This window comes from Scomber japonicus, chromosome 15, assembly GCF_027409825.1.
Source record: "Scomber japonicus isolate fScoJap1 chromosome 15, fScoJap1.pri, whole genome shotgun sequence".
Classification (NCBI taxonomy): Eukaryota; Metazoa; Chordata; class Actinopteri; order Scombriformes; family Scombridae; genus Scomber; species Scomber japonicus.
Genome location: NC_070592.1, coordinates 17,719,483 through 17,738,982, shown reverse-complemented (window position 1 = coordinate 17,738,982; position 19,500 = coordinate 17,719,483). Strand labels below are relative to the sequence as shown.

General features: G+C 42.0%; 1 protein-coding gene across 1 annotated transcript in view; it reads right to left on the bottom strand.

The window, feature by feature from the left end:
• Positions 1-3,208: 3,208 nt before the first annotated feature.
• sdc3 (syndecan 3) overlaps positions 3,209-19,500 on the bottom strand; it is a 36,149-nt gene continuing 19,857 nt past the window's right edge. The window contains exons 2-5 of the mRNA XM_053334887.1: positions 12,575-12,668; positions 9,749-10,536; positions 7,881-8,082; positions 3,209-5,133 (exon numbers count right to left, since the gene is read on the bottom strand). Coding sequence (XP_053190862.1) covers positions 4,967-5,133; positions 7,881-8,082; positions 9,749-10,536; positions 12,575-12,668 — 1,251 coding nt within the window. The 3' untranslated portion in view covers positions 3,209-4,966. The remainder of the gene's footprint in view (positions 5,134-7,880; positions 8,083-9,748; positions 10,537-12,574; positions 12,669-19,500) is intronic.

Here is a 19,500-nt window from a genome sequence, read left to right as displayed (position 1 = left end):
CAGTTGTTCCTTTATCACCCACCAGATGGGGTACTGGCTGGACCCCAGGCACTAAAACCTGCTTCTGTCTACCTCAACTCTGCTGTTCAGCTGCTGGAGCTTTTACTTGTATATACCACCCCTCCCGAACAGAAGACGGCTCATATACAATTTCCCCTTCAGCCTCGGTGTGAGGCATATTATCCATATCAGCAGCCCCACTATACAAGGTCAGGGAGGGCTTGTTGTGCTCTCTGGTATCAAGGAAGGCCATCTGCAGTTTCCTCCACATCAGCTGACCTCGGTCTCAATCAGTTTGATGCAAACTAAACACTCATTTAGAATATTTTCCTCTCCTTTGTGCTCATGAATCCCCATGGACAGTTTATCTAATCATTTCATGAGTACATTTTTATGTGATGACTCAAGAATAATAACATCTCTAGCTCTTTTCTCTCCCTTGCGGCTCCACGGGGTTCAGGAAGTGTAAATAGACTGGTAAGCGGCTGTGATCATACGTATACATGTCGGTGGCTCCGTCAGATGTGGCATTGAGGCGATCATGGTTGCGTGTAATGTCACTGAGTCAGTAATGGTATGTAGGCCAAGCTAATGTTGGTGTGTGATAACAGCAGAGTGAGACTTTGTGTCTCCATGCAAGCTCTTTTTCATGTGTGTTATTTCCACTGTGAGCAGACTGTTTTATCCACTGTTTCATATGTGCACTGCTGAGTCCAAAGAAAACCAGTGAACAAAACCCAGGCTTGGTGTTTGAGTTGAATCCAGCACCAGGGGGGAGTTGAGTCATAATGGTTAACAGCAAGAATTTAAGGGGTCGGCTCTCCAAAACTATTAAAAAAACATATTTTCTCACTTACTTCTATTGGTATCTAGTATGCAGATTGTTTTGTTGGGTTGGGGGTGGGGGGGGGGGTTAACCCAAGTTTTCTGTGAGATTACAGCATTGAAAAACTAGAAATATTGCTTTTAAATAATTCAACAGCAGCAAGTCTTTCCAGCAACAATGTCCTGGTTACTCACTGTGAACATTTTTCATTGTACAATACAAGTACAATACATGCTACTAGAGAAATTGTTAAAATATTGACCGTCTATTCTGTGGATTATTTTAGGCAACAGGGACACTATTTCTAGAAAAAAAGAGAGAGGTAGAGTTTTTAAATTAACTGATCAATACTGTGAGCACCATGAATGAAATATCATTCACTTCCATTATGTTTGAGTGGAAGAAAAAGTCTCAGACAGATAAATAATATAGTTCAACAACTGGGCAAATGGAGACAGACATCACTCGAGGTGAAGTAAGTAGGAAAACATGCATTTTTTTGCATTAATTTGGGTGAACAGATCCTTTAAGTCATTCAAATCACATTTATTTATGCAGACATGTTTTAATTAGTGTTGGAAAGAATATTATTTATAACATCAAAGATCCTCTCCACACATGTTTTAAGACATAAAAAATATGAATACAAATGCTAATCATTTGTGTTAAATATGTTTATCCACCCCCCAAAAAAATCAATTACTGAGTTAAAATCCTTTAATGACACTTCCTCCTTCTCCTTTGTTAAAAAATCCAGAAACTGTGAATATTTAAAATATTTTAGTTTCAAAAGTTTAATTGCTGAACATCAAATGTCTCCTGACTCACTGAGAAAGTTCATTCTAATACGTTCATATGTGCACTGGACGCTCCAAGTTTCCACACAACATTTGCGATTGACATAACAAAATATTACCCAAACATGAAAAAACCTTAAACTTAAAAGCTTCCTCCTTCAGTGGATGGATGTGGAAACAGTCTTTGAGTATCAAACGCTCAACAGTGAAACACAAACATCCAAGTCTTGAGTGGAGGGGGTCTTTAATAAATATTACTCAAAAGGAATTTGGATTAGTTGTTTGGTCACATTGTGAAAATGCCAATGTGTGCCAATTTAAGATGAGTGCATATTAGGAAGTCATTAATTAGGGCAAACCAAGTTAATAGAAGTCCATCATGTATTATTGAGAACAGATTGGACACCAAAAGCATAAACTGACATTTCTTTCCACGTAAAAAAGACAACAGAGGACAGATTTACCCAATCAGGATTTTTTTAATTTGGAACAGAGTGGCAGATTAGTGACAGGGCGGTGGCGTGGAGGATCCGCCTCCTCTCGCTCACTCAGCCAATGACAGAAACTCAGCCTTAAAAAAATGCAAATGTATAAAAACAGGAATGGGAACAGCAAACATAGAGTAGTGTAGCCTCCATTGGGCTTCACACACACACACACACACACATGCGTACCTCCACACACTCTCTCTCACACACACACGTACAAATTCACCCTCGCTCTCTCACACGCACACACAGACACAAACGTCTTATTTGGCTACGCAGGCTTAGATGGGTACAAACACACATGTTTACACTTTGACAGTCACTTTAGAAAAGACAGTACGTGTTAAGATCATTCCTGCCTGTGAGAAAGTGGCATGTTGTCTGTCCGTCTGTCCTACGGCAGAGAGACAGACAGGCAGACAGTGAAAAGACACAGTCAGTGTGTGTGAAAGCCACTGAGAGGGACCAGCTGCCCCCACATTCAGCAGTGAACAGACGAAACACACGCAGACACGCACGCACGCACACACACACGCACGTCGACAGGCTAGTCAGTGCACACAAGAGTCTGCTGTGAAATACCACGGTGAAGCGCACACACACACACACACACACACACACACACACACACACACACACAGGTGGCGGGTTTAGATGAGGTGTCAACACACACACAAACACACACACTGGTGAGGGGGGCAGGTGAAGTACACACACAGGAGTGGAAGAGGTGTGTTACCTGCCTGTGGAAGAGCGTGAGAACTGCTGGAGTAGGTAAACACACACTCGACCACAGTACATTCCATCTTTAACTCACCCCTCTTCTTCTCTAAAACACACACACACACACACACACACACACACACACACGGGCATCCGCACACAACCAGACTAGTATAGTTTTGACTCCCATGCATTTTTGTTCTACAGTACTGAGTATAATAGAAGCTACTAGCCCAGTCGCACTGGTGTGGTTATTGTTACAATCTCTTAGATAGAAGCACAGCCCTCCTGTCTCCTCACCCTTCCCCGAACCAAATCCTAACCCCTGTGCCTTCGCGCCCCCCCCTCCCCGCCCCCCCCAAAAAAACAAAGAGTCTGACAGCAGGTTGAACTTGACCCCACAAGCACTAACTTAATTTTCTTTTCATAACCAAAGCTGTAATAACAAAAGTTATGATGTTGACTGAATTAGAGCATGTAGGATCAACGTCCTGCGCCGCTTCACACTTTCAGCGTTTTTCAGTTAAAGCCCCTTCACGCTTCCCAAAGGCCCCTCCCACCCCATACAGAGAGCCAATGGTGTGGAAGGAAAAAGAAAGTGAGGCATGCAAAAGGTGGACGGGTGGGTGGGTGAGGAGGGTATCAGATGGCGTGATGACTGGACACATAGTTGTGCTTTTACACAAACAGACCAAACTCTAAACCAACCGGCAACTGATCGATAACTAATCAATAACATACTGAAACCACCTGACCTCGCTCGTATCACAAGTGATGACTATCACAATGACGATGATGTTGATGATGACGATGGGTTTGATATGTTGACTGAATGATATGATTTACAGTATAGTAAGAGTGTTGTGTTGTATTTAATTGCCCAGAAAATTACACGTCTGCACATATGTATGTGTGTGTGTGTATATGTGTGTCTATGTGTGTGTGAGCGTGCATGTGTTTGTGCGTGTGGTTGACGAGAGCACAGCTCATCTAAAGTGATGACGGACGTGATGAATAAAAACTCTTCATGGTCATGCAGATGGTTAGTGATGCCAGAAAGGATACGCTGATATTTACATATAAACTTTTTTTTTAAACTGCTAAATACACATCCTCCCGGTTTAAGTATTATTATTATTATTACGGCATTATTATTATTTACCATCCAGCCCAAAACATTGATATATTATTGATTATTATTACTATCCGTAACTAGTCTTTGTACAGCTTAGAGGAGCAGACGGGCCGCCGGCTCAGCGAGAGCACAAGCACACCCTGATACAACCAGCCAGCGTTTCCACAGCGGCTCCTCGTTGTGAAACACGCCGAGGGTTGAGCATCGTTTTCTGGTTGGCCAAGCACAGAGAGAGAGGTCAGAGCCACCTTCACACAGAGATGAATGTGTGTGCATGTGTGTGTGTGTGTGTGTGTGTGTGTGTGTGTGTGACTTTTGTGGCTGTATGCATGTGTGTATCTTTGAGCATCAGAAGGCACAAAAGAGACCTTTCCTCTCACCTTTGACCCTAGGCTCTGTGCGGCCAACCAGCCGCTCTATGTGTTTTTCTGGGGGTGAGGGGCAGAGTCGAGCCCACCACTCTCTTTTTCTTTTGTGTTTTTCGCTCTACTCGCTCCGCCCCTCTCCTTTCCTCCCCTCTCCTCTTCCTTTTAGGCTTTTAATTCGCTCCATAAAAACAGAAGAGGAACTTTTTGTGCTGGAAAACACAGGTTAAGAGCTTGTGTTTTGTTTTGTTTTGTTTTTTTTTACAAAATAATCATATCATTACATACAGAACAAGAGAATCTGTAGAATATTAATAACAACATTTACTTTAAAAACATCTCGTGTGTATGTGTTATTTTTTCAGAATATATTTGAGTTTTTTTTGTTTTTTTTTTGTCCTCTTTTTTGTTTTCATTGAAAAGAAAGTTCTAAGTTCGCAGAGAGAAAGGCGCTCTCAAGTGTTTTGGAGACAAGAGGAGAAAGGGATGAGGAGAGGCGAGCAGATGAGGGGGAAGCAACAAGGAGGAAGAGGAGTAGGATGAGGAGGAGAAGGACGGGGCTTAGAGTATCTTTCTCTCTTCTCGCTCTTTCTCTCTCCCTTGGTGTGCGGTGTCTCTCCAGCGTACGAGTGTTATGCGTAAAACTCTTCCTGCTTGTCTGGTTTCTGGTAGGTGACGGTGGCTTGTTTTGGTTCCTCCAGCGTGTAGCTGCCCTCGTCCTTCTTCTTCATCCTGTACACCAACAGCATCACCAAGAAGGCAGCAAACAAGGCGCCCACCACGCCTCCCACTATCACCGCTGAAGAAAGACAAAAAGAGAGAGACAACATCTTAAAAACTTCTCTGTACATTTGAGATGTTTCATAACTGTGGATTAAATCCTACAAACAATCACAAACACACATAAACACTAAAATGCCATTACAGCCACTGTTACATCCTGCAGCAGACTACAGTACTACAAACACACACTGCCTCTGAAAGCAGAGCAAAGCTACCATGCGTCACTATCACCTAGCTGTTAAGTGAAGACTGATGAGCCTGAATGTGCCAACATACGTTCTGTGTTGCCAACAGTTTTGTGCTAAATCACAGCCCTGCTGTGCCACATCATACTTAAGCCTGATGGGGTTGGTGTAACCAATCGGCAGCAGCTGCATTTTTTAGCCTTGTTCTTGACACATCAGTAATGAACTCTTTGCTGCGTGCGACAGATTAATGTGTGGTTATCAAATGGGAAAAAAAACTTTCCCTCATTAAACTAATTGGTATCGATGCCAAAACACAGAACAGACTCTTTGTTATTTTCCAAAACACTTGAGAAACACTTTGTTTCCATTCATTGTGTGGGAGGTGTTTACTTTGTTTGTTCCATTAGTGCCAATATCAGAGTGCACAGACTGGGGTATCTGAAATAACACAACTTTCTACCATGCATGGTCACTGCAAAAGTATTTACCTTTGTTGACTTTTCACACCATTTCTTGTATTTAAATCTAATATAAATTAGACTGTTTGGACTTTTCAGTCAGGATTTACATAAAACTGCATGAGCACATTTTGCATGTTTTGAGTGTTTCTAATAAAAAAGGAGGTGATAAACTACTTTTCCTTGAATCCATAATATCCCAATCTTCATTACCATCACTAACTAAAGAAAAGATTTCGGCCACACTTAGAGTGTCAATTGGTCCAGTTTAGCAGTTTGGCAGAAATTCGGTGCAGACATTCATGTCCCCCTCAGGATTATCTGCAATAACTTTAATGATCTTATGGCTTCCCCCCAGCACCATCATCAGATAAATACATGTCTATTACTTTAGTTCATGACTAAATACCCACAAAAATAAATACACTACCCTCAGATTGTCTTTGTGCTAATTAGCAAATGTTAGCATGCTAACTATCTAAACTAAGATGGTGAGCATGGTAAACATTTTACCTGCTACCTGCCACTTGTATAAGCATCTTAACACTGTCTGCATGAGCGTGTTAGCATTTAGCTCAAAGTACTGTGGTACAGCCTCACTGGGCTGTCTCGTTATAATATTCTTAGGTTTACTGATATTAAATTTATGACTCGCCTGCCACAGTGCCATGAAATATTGCTCAGATTTGGGTGAATGCCAGACCTGAGTTTTGAATGAAAAACAATGGCCTGCGCAGGCAACACGACTGCAATCTGTTAAGTGCCATATGATCTGAAAATATCTGGCTGAGGCAAAAACAAGCCTGACTGAAATGGGAATTTTACTTTTATATTTGGCAGTATTAAAATAAGGAAGGGACACCCGCACAATGTCTTCACTTACTCTGTAAACAAACTCAATAAAATGCTTTTTGTCAAAGACTTCAGGTATATCTGAAGAAGGTTAGTACATGTTTTTGGTGATTTACCAATACTAAAAAAATACAGAGTTTATAGTTGCACCATAAAGGAGCACTCCACCAATTTTACACGAGTTTCGGTTTAGTGATACTAGTCAATCTGTAAAAATGTCATCTTTTTATTATCTTGGTTTGGGCTCTGAGACAAGTACTCCTTTTTTAATAGAAAACTTGAATCTGGAACTGGATCAAAGAGAAAGAAGTTTTATTTCACTAGACAGAGAAAGTCTACAGAAAAATGTGACTTTGTTGTATTATACGAATAAAAGGGTTAGGGTTATATTTCGATTTTGATCATTTGTTTTTTTAATGTGTCTTTTTGCAATCTCTGAATTGCTCCTTTAAAGCATTAATGAACACTGTCATGATCTTCAATCATGACAATCAAAACCCAAAAGTCTTCTGAATCAGTGTGAAAGTCAAATATGTTAAATACCTGCATGTTCTTCACCATGTTACTACCACAGACTGAGGTGAATAAAGTGACTATACATACAACAGCACTACATATGAATCTTTGAGCCTGAAGGGTTTTTACAATTTTGTTCTATCACAGAGACAGTCTAGTCTAAAGTCTGTTGCCTCCTGCTCTTTACCGATGACCAGGAAATCAGCGAAAACCACCGCCAGCAGTCCACCAATCAGAACAGCTGAAGGAGAGACAGAGAGCCGGTCAGGTCAGGCAAGTTGGCTGCTCCCTCACTTTCTACAACAGCTCTTTGGGATAAGGAGAGTGGGGCACTTGAAAAGAAATTGGATTTACCCCGAGGGAAAAAGATGAGAAAAAGAGGGGAGAAGGGAGGGTTGGATAACCCAAGAAAAGGATTGCTTGTTCTCAACGGGTCAAACGGGGCTAAGTAGCACATTCACTTATCGTGATGAATCCACACTACGTGAATGCAGGGTAATGCCAGTTTATCTCAACAGCTTCCAGAAAGCAGGGAAAGAATACAGGAGGCAACAGGGAAATGTGATCTGTTGATCTAAGAAGCGATTACCAAGTTGTTTATTTGACAGAACAGCAGAATAACACAGAGACGGGATCGGACGGACATACAGTGAGACAGACAGACACTGACTGGGATGACGAAACATGACAAATATATCAAAAACATAAATAAAATATAATTCATATTAACTATTGATAGATTTGCCTACCTATCAACACTTCTTTTCTCTCCAGAATGTTCTTCTGTGGCAGCTGGGCAGCAGAACTTCCTGCATCCACTGTGTTGCTCATCAGATCAGGATCCATTGGCACTATACCTTGACCGAGATCATTGCGTTGATCCTCATGGATCTCAAAATCTCCACTTGGTCCCACAGGGCCCAGCTCGTTGTTACCCTCCTCTGCACGGACCTGAGACAGAGAGAGAAAAGTGAGACTAATTACAGGAAATTTACATTCAATGTAATCACATTGGTTCCATGGAGTCGCTACACTGAAACGTATCCAGACCAACCCAAACACAGAACTTTCCATGGCACATGCTCACATTTGAAACAATGAGTCTCTGTATGGACTGATTAGTGGAAAGTTGCATATTGTCCAACACATATACACACTTCATAAAATCTGGCAGCTTAATTACAATGCGGAAAACCAGACAAATCTAAAAGCATCATGTTTTAATGCAGAGTTGCTGCAAATAAATAGAAGCTGACTTTTGTCTGTAAATAATTAAGCTGTTAAAAGAGGCAGTCAGAAAGGCCTGGGTATCGGACCTAAATACTTTATTGGTACCAACCAAAATGTGTCCGTAAGCACATAGTATTGAAAAAGATGGTACATGAATCACTGGTCAGATTCTTCCTAATTTGTTGTTGTAATTGAGAACTTTCCCACTAAACAAAAGTCTATATTTATTTAGGCAACATTGCAGCATGGCTGCTAATGATGAGATGACATTAAAAGGAGACAATAAACATTATTCTCTATTTTTCTTATTGTCAACAAATCCGATGAAAGTCCTGTAAGAAGTATTGTCTCTGTATCCAAATCCTGATGTATCACATTCTTCTTCTGTGCCATAGAGCTCTATTGTTCAAAAATGATTAAAAACACATCAATAAGCCAGACTGTTGCACCGGCTGACATTTGTTCATTAAGATGAACGTGGGCACCGTAGCTTATTTTGAGTCAATCCCACATACATCATCCTGCTGCTCTAAACACTCAGTGGCGTGCCAAATTTGTAACCATTTGTGGATGTAAATAGTCCTCAACAAATGCACTACTTACTCCCATCTGAGTATTTTCTGTTAAAAACTGCAGTTCCCAGCTGTTTAAGGGAATTACAGAGCCTTTTTTGATGATGAAACAACATATTTAAGGCCTGTTTATAAAGTTTACATCTTAATTAGGATCAAATTGGCGTATAGCTCTGCAGAATAAAAGTATTGGAGAGCGCAGATGGACTGATGCATTGTTGGTTTGGGCCTTTTCATTGATTCATTCATTGTTGAAAATAAGTAAAATACGTGATAATGGGAGGTTTTGGATTAGTTTGACAGAACACTAAGTGAATTTACTTCAATAAAAAGCAAATGGAAGGACTCAAGCAGGTGCGAAGAGATAGAATTTGCTTGAGGCGATGCAAACTGAGGCGAAGACACGCCTATGCATATGTGTGAATGAAAAATGTGTGTTATCTTGAGTCTTATGAATGTACTTCATGAAGAGACAGAGCTGAGAGAGAAAGGAGAGGCTGCAGGAAAATAACAGAAAGAGGACTTGGGCTCCTGGTGAGTGTTGCTAGCTAGCTACAGTTAATGATGAATAATGAATAAGTAAATATGGACCTCATGACTCAAGTCTCTTATCAGCACAATTCAAATTTTCTTCAATTTCAATTTTTAGTCAAAACTTTGCTATTAGCTGGTGAAAGGAATAGTTCACCTTTTCCTTTCACCTTTTTCTTTCTGAGAGCGACTTGAAAAAATTGAATCCAGTCCATCAATTAACACTTATATGAGGGGGGGGGGGGGGCAGCAACCATCCCTTTACCCAAAACTATGAATCTCACCTGTGTCGTAGTGGGCTGCGATGGGCGTGTGCTTCTCTCTGTTGGCACTGTCTGAGTGGCTGTTGTCATGGGAAACCTGGGTCTGAAGGGGATCTTGGTCCTCCTGACAGCAGTGGTGGTAGTAGGTGCTGCTGTCGTGGGCTCTGGGGTGGCCTCTGCTGTGGTGGGCATGTCTTCCTCTGTGGTGGTCTCCATGTCGAAGCCTGGATAAAACAATGTGGGCTCAGGCGACAGGTAGACATCCTCTTCTTCTTCTGTGGTGCTCAGGTCATCCGAACCAGCTGAGGGTGCTGCACTTTCCGCAGGGCTTGTTGCCGGGTTGGTGGTCACCATAGGAACAGCAGCAGGGGACCTCGGGGCGGCAGTGGTCTGGTCGGCTGCGGCAGCTCTGATTCTCTCCAGCTCTCTCTCTCTGTCGCGCTCTCGCTGCCTCTCTCTCTCCCGCTCTCTCTCTCTCTCCCGCTCCCTCTCTCGCTCCCTCTCCCGCTCTCTCTCCATCTCTCGGACCCGCTCCCTCTCTCTCTCCCGCTCTCGCTCTCTCTCCAACTGCCTCTCTCGCTCTTTCTCGGCCTCCTTCTCCAGCTCTCTTTCGCGCTCCCAGAACGCACCACTCTCTCCGTCGGCCTCGGTGGGCAGCGGGGTGGAGGTGGGGTCTGGGTTGGGGCTCGGCTCAGCCGCAGGTGAGGCGGACGGGGCGGGGCCGGTGGCCTGGGTGGTGGAGAGCAGGAGGGGCTCTTCTGTGGTGAAGGACACGGCCACTGATGTCGGCCTCTTGCTGATATCAGGAACTGAAGAGAAAAAAAACAAGTCAGCCATACCTCACCCATACACTCACACTACAATAACAGTAAATTCACTTATTCACTACCTGCCATATGATAGACACAGTAAATTGAGATTTTGTTCTATATACCTATATGTCCACATTAAATCAGCTATTTTTGGAGCATTTGATTGGATACTGTTTTAAACAGGAAATGTGAGGGCAAAGAGCAGAGGGAAGAAATATAACAAAGCCAGATGGGAAAAACTGAGCTTTAGAGAGGAAGAATGACATAAGTCTGGTCAGTGTCAAAGGGGCACTCCAGTGATTTTATTATCTGCTTCCATTTAGTCGGAGTGAGTCACAAGAGACATATTTTTAAAAGAATGATCAGATGGATGCAGCAGAGGCTGAGATATCCTCACTTTTAGCCCCTAGAATGGTTCACTCAAAAACACTAGATCCTATATTTCTGTTGATGCAGCTGAATGCCATCTTCTTGTTTGACCCTCCCTGTCTGCTAAAAGCACAAATTTGTATACTTTCCGTTCAGGTCAAGCAAAGAAAAGCACAATGACGCTACTCTGGTGAATTTCTCACGCTCTCCAAGTGCCCTGCAGAGCCACAGAGGACATCAATCAGCTGTTTTCACATGACTGAATAGTACTACCCTTGATAATGAACTGGAGTGCTCCTTAAACAACTTTCTGTGGCCTCTAACTTTCTCTGCAATCACAATTTTTAATGTCATTATAACCAATCACACAGCACAGTTTAATTTCATCAAGACAAAACATAAAAAAAGTGATTTGATCTCAGTGAAGCAATTGGCCAATAGCTGTGTTCTGCTTGTTTCGCTGACAACAGAAACAGAAATTTATGTAAATGGGAATAAAAATGGGAGATCAGCTGTATTAAACCATGGAGAGCAGGAGAGGACAGAGCGGAGGGTAATAAAGATGGGGAAGAAGAGATTTAATGGTTTTCCTTTTGATTCGATGTTTTAGTGTGAACATCATCTGACAGAAGAGAAGAGAAAGAAGAGAAGAAAAGAAAGGAAAGAGGAGATGATGGTGCTGAGCGATTCGTTTTCTTCTTAAATCTCATAATAGTATTAAACCACCTTTCATTTTGTTATAGCTGTGCAGCTCCCTGGGTTGAAAGAGAAACAAATTGAATTTACGGGCACAAAGACATGAAGGCTGACAGAGGAGCTGGAGAGGATATCAAAATATGGACTTCAACAATGCAGCTTCTGTCAAACACATCAGACGCCACTAAAATGCCAAGCTCTGAGCAAGCAGCGGTGCAAAATGCACGTCCGTCTGTTGAAAATGAGCCCTTTTCCTTTGGAATCAGACAGCTCCGTATCATGGTTTGAGATAAAGCAATTTGCCAGGTTGCTGTTTCAACCACAGGGGGGGCCTCTGCTGCACTAGCCTGCTCTGAATTGTAATTTATTTGGAGCGTGTTCGCCACTAGCGCAGAGCCTGAACCGAGGGCAGGACTCAATGAGTCATGCTTAATAAGAAGAGCCCCGGTGAAGCACCAACAGCCAGATCAGAAAATCAGCCTGAATAACACCAATGTGATTTACGTTAAGTAGGTAATTCCTACACACACCAGACAGCCAGCTCACTCAAATGCAGACATACGCTCACAGATAGGTGCACAACAACTGCTGGTGTGCTTGTGATCGTCTAATCTGCACGGACTGTAATCTGATTAGAGTAAATAAGATCTAGCAGAATCGAGTTTGAGTTACTGCTTGTTTGCAGGAGGGTGTGTCTGTGTTAAATGGTATTCTATAAGATATATATCAGTTGAGCCAAATTGTGTATTGTGTGATTGTACATGTGTTAAGTGTGAGTGTGTGGCGTTCATGCATGAGAGGCCGGTGAATAGAGCCACCATATCTGGAAGGCAGGGAGGGGAGGATGTGGGAGCGTCAGGGTCAGCAGATTGAAACCCAGCAGCTGTCGAGCTTTTAAGAACCAGGGCGTGAGTGAGTGCCCTCAAACACACACTGTGATACACACACACACACACACACACATACTTACAGCCAGAGCCGGAGCCTGAGTACAGGTCCTCATCGTCGTAGAACTCGTCTCTCGTCGAGCCTTCGTCATCGATAGACGGCGACCAAGTCTGTCCCTGTGTAAGAGACAGAGAGGGGGAGGCGCAGATGTCAGACATTAGAGTTATTCATCCCTTTGTCATTTCATTTGATGGAGAAACCACTTTGGCAGATTACATGCACACACAGGCACGCACACTACTGTCTGAGAGGAGGCACAGGCAGAGAGGAGGCATTATGATGGACAGGGTAACATCTGTCTGTCTGTGACTCTATGGAGGCGCATAGTTAATGAGATGATCTAAAGCTGGGATTTTGGCAGGAGAACATCAAAGCCTTTAAGGAGAAAGGTTTCATTTAGTTTCTGCTCCGTGTCAATTACAAGTGATGCTCAGCTTGTAAAGCAGCACAGCACAGGGAAGCTGTTAACTTTTGAACTCAGGCTGCAAGTAACAATAATTTAAAAGGATTAATCTGTAAATTGTTTTTTAACTGATGATGAATCATTTAGTCTGTAAAATGTTAGAAAATAGTGCTATGATGGCCATTTCAAAGTCCCAAAGGTGGTGTCTTGTTTGTCCGGGCCAAAAATACAAAACCCAGATTCAGTTTACACTGATAGAAAACAGAGAAGAGCAACAAATCTTCACATTTGAGGAGCTGAAACAAGAGAATGTCTAGATAGTTGTCAAATTGTCAATATCAACACATCAATTAGGCTACTTACGTCTTGTTTTAGCATTTATATCGATAAAATGCCAGAAAATAGTCAACAAGACTAATAGTATACAGCCATGCTCACAGCTCTGTGAGGCTGTATTTAGGCAAAGGGGTACTTTAAGCTAATGCCAACATACTGCACAATGACAATGCCAACATACTAACAAGAACATTTTGTGCATTAGCAACTGCACTAAACACAGCAGCTGAGGCCGATATGAATATCACTAGTTTTACAGGTATTTTGTCAGATAAAAGTCTCGAGGCAAATTACATGTCAGTCAGGGGATCACTACTACATTCCCAGCATGGCTAAAATGCTCATCACAATTTCCGAGAGCACAAGTTGACATCTTAAAATGTCTTGTTTTGTCCAAATATGTTCCGTTTACAGAGATACAAAACTGGGCAAATCCACATTTAGAAAAGCTGAACGAGCAAATGTTCTGCTTTGTGAATTACTTATAAGATAAATGTATTATCAAAATTGCTGTTGGTAAATCCTTTAAGAGCTATGTTGAAAACTGTGAGGGCTTTGAGTGGAAGAATATCACTTCTTTTGAGTCACTGGTACTGTACTTTTACAGCCTCACTTAGAGGGTCTGTAATAGGACTGTAACTGTCTGTCACGGGTCATTTCACAGCATCCTCCCTGATCACCATCATTCCACCTTAATCCAGACCTACTTCATGTTTATCTGTGAGGGGAAAGCGTGAGTTTGCCTGGCGACCTCTGTCAGGGTCAGGTAGATTAGTGTGTGACCGTTCAGGAGCTAAATGACCTCAGCCTCCGGTCACTTTAAGGCTGATCCCTCCTCTCTCTTCATTCAGCTCTCTCTTTCTCTTGACCTCGATCCCACATCACTGTGATGTTTAAACACACACTTTAGCACTCAGAGGCTTTTCCCATCACACAAGGTCAAATAATACTGCTATCAAATTCCTGCACTTAAGAGACACCACCTGTGCTGAAGTACATAGATACATCCTAACTATAATACGTACCACTGAATGGTTTAAGATAGATTTCAATGAGCAGTAATGTCATTGTGTTTGTAGATTTAATTTCATTTATACTGCAGACACTTTCATATTCTGATATATCTAAACTAATACCCATTTTGGCCACTCAAAATACATTCAAATTTATAAATAATGCACTGTAAATACAGTGTCTCTTAATTAATATCATCCAAAATGTTAAATGTTTTTTCTGCTATTATGTCATTGATGGATGTGACTATGTGCCTTTACTCAAGCACACAATTAGGATTGTATTTTACTTTTTACTCCAAAATGCTGCTTACATACATGTCAGTGATAATTCATTACTCATTACTTATTTTGTAGAATGACCACATTCAGAGTGTTATAATACATATAGTATTATAAAACTCTACTTTAAAGCTGCCTTAATTGCTTTTTGGAAACTTACGGGCAGCAGCACGCTGTATAGCAGTAACATCCTGTCACCTTTTAATAAGTCAAACTAATTATTAAACATTTACTTATGAAGTAGACATGGAGCAACATTAGCATTAGGCGTTGTGCATCTGTTGACCTGATGAATGTAAATCCACTATTCCCTCTTTTAGCTCTGTTTTGCTCTCCACCATCTCCTGAAAATAACCTCAGTGTTCCACTATGTTCACCAGCTAGATGTTAATTTTGTCTGTCTGCTGTTTGGCACCAGGCTGAGGAGCGTACACAAAGTTTATCAGTGCTTTTTAGCTGAACGGAGCTTCCTGTTACTGCCAGATACAACATTGATGATAACGGTCAGAATGAACCAAAACATTACATTAACAGGCTGTAAAACCAAAACAACAAACTGAAAGGTGCATAGTGTTGAGTGTTGTTGGGTGGTCATTTCTGTGGGTTCATCACTACAAGTGTCACCTTTTACAAAGAAGTCGTAATTAGATCTACTGTTATTATAAAAATATATAGACCAGAGCAGCTTAATACTTATGTACTTTCATTTGTATTCAGGCATTTTGACAGAGTGGTATTGCTACTTTTACATAATCATCCAAATTTTTCATGCATCACTGCATCTTATATTTTGTACCTATGCAGCTCAGCACACATTAAGTAGTACAATGTTCCGCTGCCAAAAACAACCCCCAAATAACAAAGGGCTCAGTTTTGCTCCAGGTGTTGGAAAACAGTCGATCCACAGCTGAAAATGTGACCAAAGCAAACTTATCTCCCCAGAAATCTAAAGCCCATCCGGAGGGCCTGCAGAGTGCTCTCCTTGCTAGCCTGTGTGATGCTAATTGTGCACACACGAAACAGAAGCTCCTCCCCGGCTCCAGACAGAGGAAACCTGATGCCTTTAAAAGCCAATAAAAGCATAATGGAATCTAGAAACCCGAGCATCTCAGTCCATCACATCCCAGCATGAGGTAGAGCTGAAACACTATATGTACCTCCTGAAATGAAATTGACTTGAAGTTGTTTGGAGTCTCGACACGCCGAGGATATATGCTACACAAAGTGGATGGCTGAGAGTGTGTGCTTCACGCTTTGAGTGTTAAGTGTGTGTGTGTGTGTGTGTGTGTGTGTGTGTGTGTGTGTGTGTGAGTGAGAGAAGGTCTGGTGATCTCAAACCCTGAAAGTGCCGAAAAGTACTGAAAAGACATCTCAGCGAGAGCTTGGTGCGAGTGTGTGTGTGTGTGTGTGTGTGTGTGTGTGTGTGTGTGTGTGTGTGTGTGTGTGTGTGTGTGCTGTATTCCAAGGGTTTTACAATGAAGGCCGTTGCTATGGGCAACCTTTGCCTTTCACAGAAATTCCCATCTCCTAGGGAGAAGCTACCAGACACACACACACATACACACACAGTCTCTCACATACATAAGGGCTGTAACTACATAAGCAAAGGTGTTATGTAACGCCCAATAAACAACCTTAAAAAACAACATCAAAACTGTCTACCCCCCTGCCCCCCGCTTCCCGTCAGTCCCTCCCTCTCTGCCTCCCCTTGTCTCGCCCCTGGATCCACAAACTCTATGCCAGTGTATCCCCGTCCTCGCCCCATTTTCCTTTCATCTTAAACTCCATTTCTTATCTCAAGGCTAGACCCCTCAATTCAGCGTGACTCCAAAACACACACACACACACACACTTAAATAAACACACACCCAACCCCCAAGGCAGCTCCAGAGCCCACCCCAGGGGCCCCTTTTACTAGTCCCCTATACACACATTTAACATACACAACAACCTCCCGGACACACTGTAGCTGAGGAGGATCATCTCCCGTTCATCTATTTTCAGTCTTGAAAGTGGTGTATGAGATTAAATGTGCATCATCTATGTTTATCCTAACCTTTAACAGTCGTATGTAATCACCCTCTGTGCCTCAACATGTTAAATTTATGAACCGATATTATAAGTGTGAATCCACGGTATGGCGGGCAGTAGTGCGTCACTATATCTAATTACAGCGTGTGTGTGTCTCAGTGGGTATAATCAGAGGTTTTGTTTGTGGTGCCTGTGTGTGTATGTATCCAGCAGCCCTGCCTGTGTGGGTGTGTGTGTGTTTTATGTGATTTTGGCGGAGTTGAATAGGGCCAGCTCTGCATTTTGCCTCTGTTTCAGGACCTATAAACAGCTGTATTTTTTGCCTGTGCCACATAGCTAACTAACCACAGCGAGACGCAACGAGTTCTCCTCCACCGCACGCATAACCCGGGGCCAAAATCATCTGTACGTTGCCCTCAATTTCCCTTCACCACTGCATTTTGTTCCCATTCGTTATAAAAGGAAACTGTAAGATGACAGCCATATTCTGCCGGAGCTGTGGGAGTGAATGCAATCCTGGTTTTTGGCAACATATGAAGCCCTGCCATTGTAAGACAAGCACTGCCAGTTGGAGTCCTTTTAAAACAATCTGGGAGCGTGGAAGATATAATTATGTATACTTGAGTAAAAAGAGAAGGGGAAAACATCAAATCGAGGGACAGAAAGCATAAGAGCAGACAAATATAGGGTGGTTGTAGTTTGGGGTAGTGTCATGTTCGGACAAAGCAAGCACAGGTGCGTCCTCCGAGGGAGTCTGCAACATTTCCAGTGACTCAGGTCGAAACCTGATCTAAAGCTGACATCAGGCTTTGCATTAAACATCTGATCCTATACACTCTGTCCGCCACTCTCCGAGGGTGTGGATGTGTATCAGCTCATTTTACAGACACAGAGCCCAGATTTTACACCTGAGCCAAAAACACTGTGGATTCACAGATATTAATATTCCACAGGAGCTGATTTGTTCCAGATTTTAATTCGGGATCAGAGTAAGGAGAGAAAAAAACTGCAAGATTATAAATGTATGATATTTAAGTGGCAGCACTGCAGCAACCTGACGACAAGAAGGCGCATTTGTGAAGGTTATCTGACAATTAGCCGCATATGTGTAAGGGAAAGAGATCATGATGTGTCAGAGAGATCACAATGAATGTGAGCAACTAACACTAAGATGCAGGAAGCCATAACAATGGGAGACAGAGGTAGTTATATAGACACACTAATTCTCATGCACAAACACACATGCACACACTGGTGCTGGTGGAAGATTAGCCAAGATGTGTGTGACAGAAAGATGACTTTTTTTGTTGATTTTCTAGCTGGTCCAGCTCAGCTCAGAAGAGATCCCCTTCTGGCTAGCTAGGCAGATAGAGAGCTTCATTGTGATTGACTTCAAATGCATTCCTCAGTAACCCGAGAGGCTGCTGCTGCTGCACAATGCCTGGCAAACACACACACATAATGCATACACGCACACACAAGTATATAAAGCTCCCGATACATTAGACGCAACGCCGCTCTGCTATAGAAAATTAATCGTTAATTGTGTTTTTTAATATATGAGATTTTATCTGAGCGAATGTTCTCAGCAGCTGCGGCATCTCTGAGCTCTGAAACTGCGAAGAATAATTTGAATACTGGCACCATCTGTGATTCCCACTTCTCTATCTGTCCCCCCTTGTTTACCGAGGCAATAAACGGACAGACTGATAAAGGAGTTGAGGGATAAGCATGGCCTGAAATACAGCTAAGGATACTGAGGCCATGTCCACTGTGTTGTTTTTTTATTTAGGAATGCAGCAAATCAATTTCTCATCTTCTCAAAAGATCTGGAGGCATTACATCATTTGCATCTTAAAATGCAAACACTAAACGTCACCACCAGTGGTTCACCAGTGGTTCCTGACCTTTTTGATCCGTAAGTCCTCAAAATGACTCAGTCTTTGCTGGTGTACCAGGTTGTTTATGTCAATGAGTTGTGAGTAATTTCACCACTGGAAATAGAAATAAGCCAAACTGAAGGAAAAAGTCAGAAAGAATGAAACCTTATTATATGTTTTTCTGGTTGCCAGTGTGCACGGAAGCTGCTTTACAAACTGTATGGCACATGTTTGATATTCCATCCAATCGTATGTTGATGGCATGTCTCTGTAATGTTTGGCGGTCTATAGAAACATTTGGCATTCATACACAGTGGTTGAGCTCAACCTTCAGCAATTTAACTAACCTAGCATTTGGGTGCATGTGAGTTTTATGGGGCCAGAACAGTTCAATTTTGGCACAGAGAATAAAATTTGGCCTGAAAACAAAACCTGAACTGAAAGAAGAAACATTGGCGTTGAAACACATGTATTTGGAAAAAGCTGTATTGGCACTGAAACAAGTTCTGGCACTGAACAAAGGGCATTTAAGAATTACAATCTTATTTTATTTCATTTGGATGGGTTTTTTTTCGATGGCAATATGTTTTTCAATGTAGACCTTCAATTTTTGTCTTTTTTTCAGTAGTACTGGTTTTGAGTTTCAGCTTTCTCTCACCATCTTGGCCTAGAAAAAAGGGCCTTTGCTGAGCCTACATTACCCAGTTTGCCTTGCAGTCCAACAAAGATATCCAAGAGCGATGGCACCACGTTGGAGATTTTGAGCCAGACTGTTGTAATTTTCGCTAATATGTCGCTTTAAATATATTTAATTTTTTTTACCAAATGAGAAAGTAACCATGTAGATTCCCAATATGTGGTCAGTTTATCCAAATAACACCTTGTAGAAGATTCTTTTTTTTCAATGCCCTTTTTTCAGTGCCAATACTTGTTTCAGTGCCAATACAACTTTTTCCAGCACAAGTGTTTCAATGCCAATGTTTCCTTTTACAGTTCAGGTTTT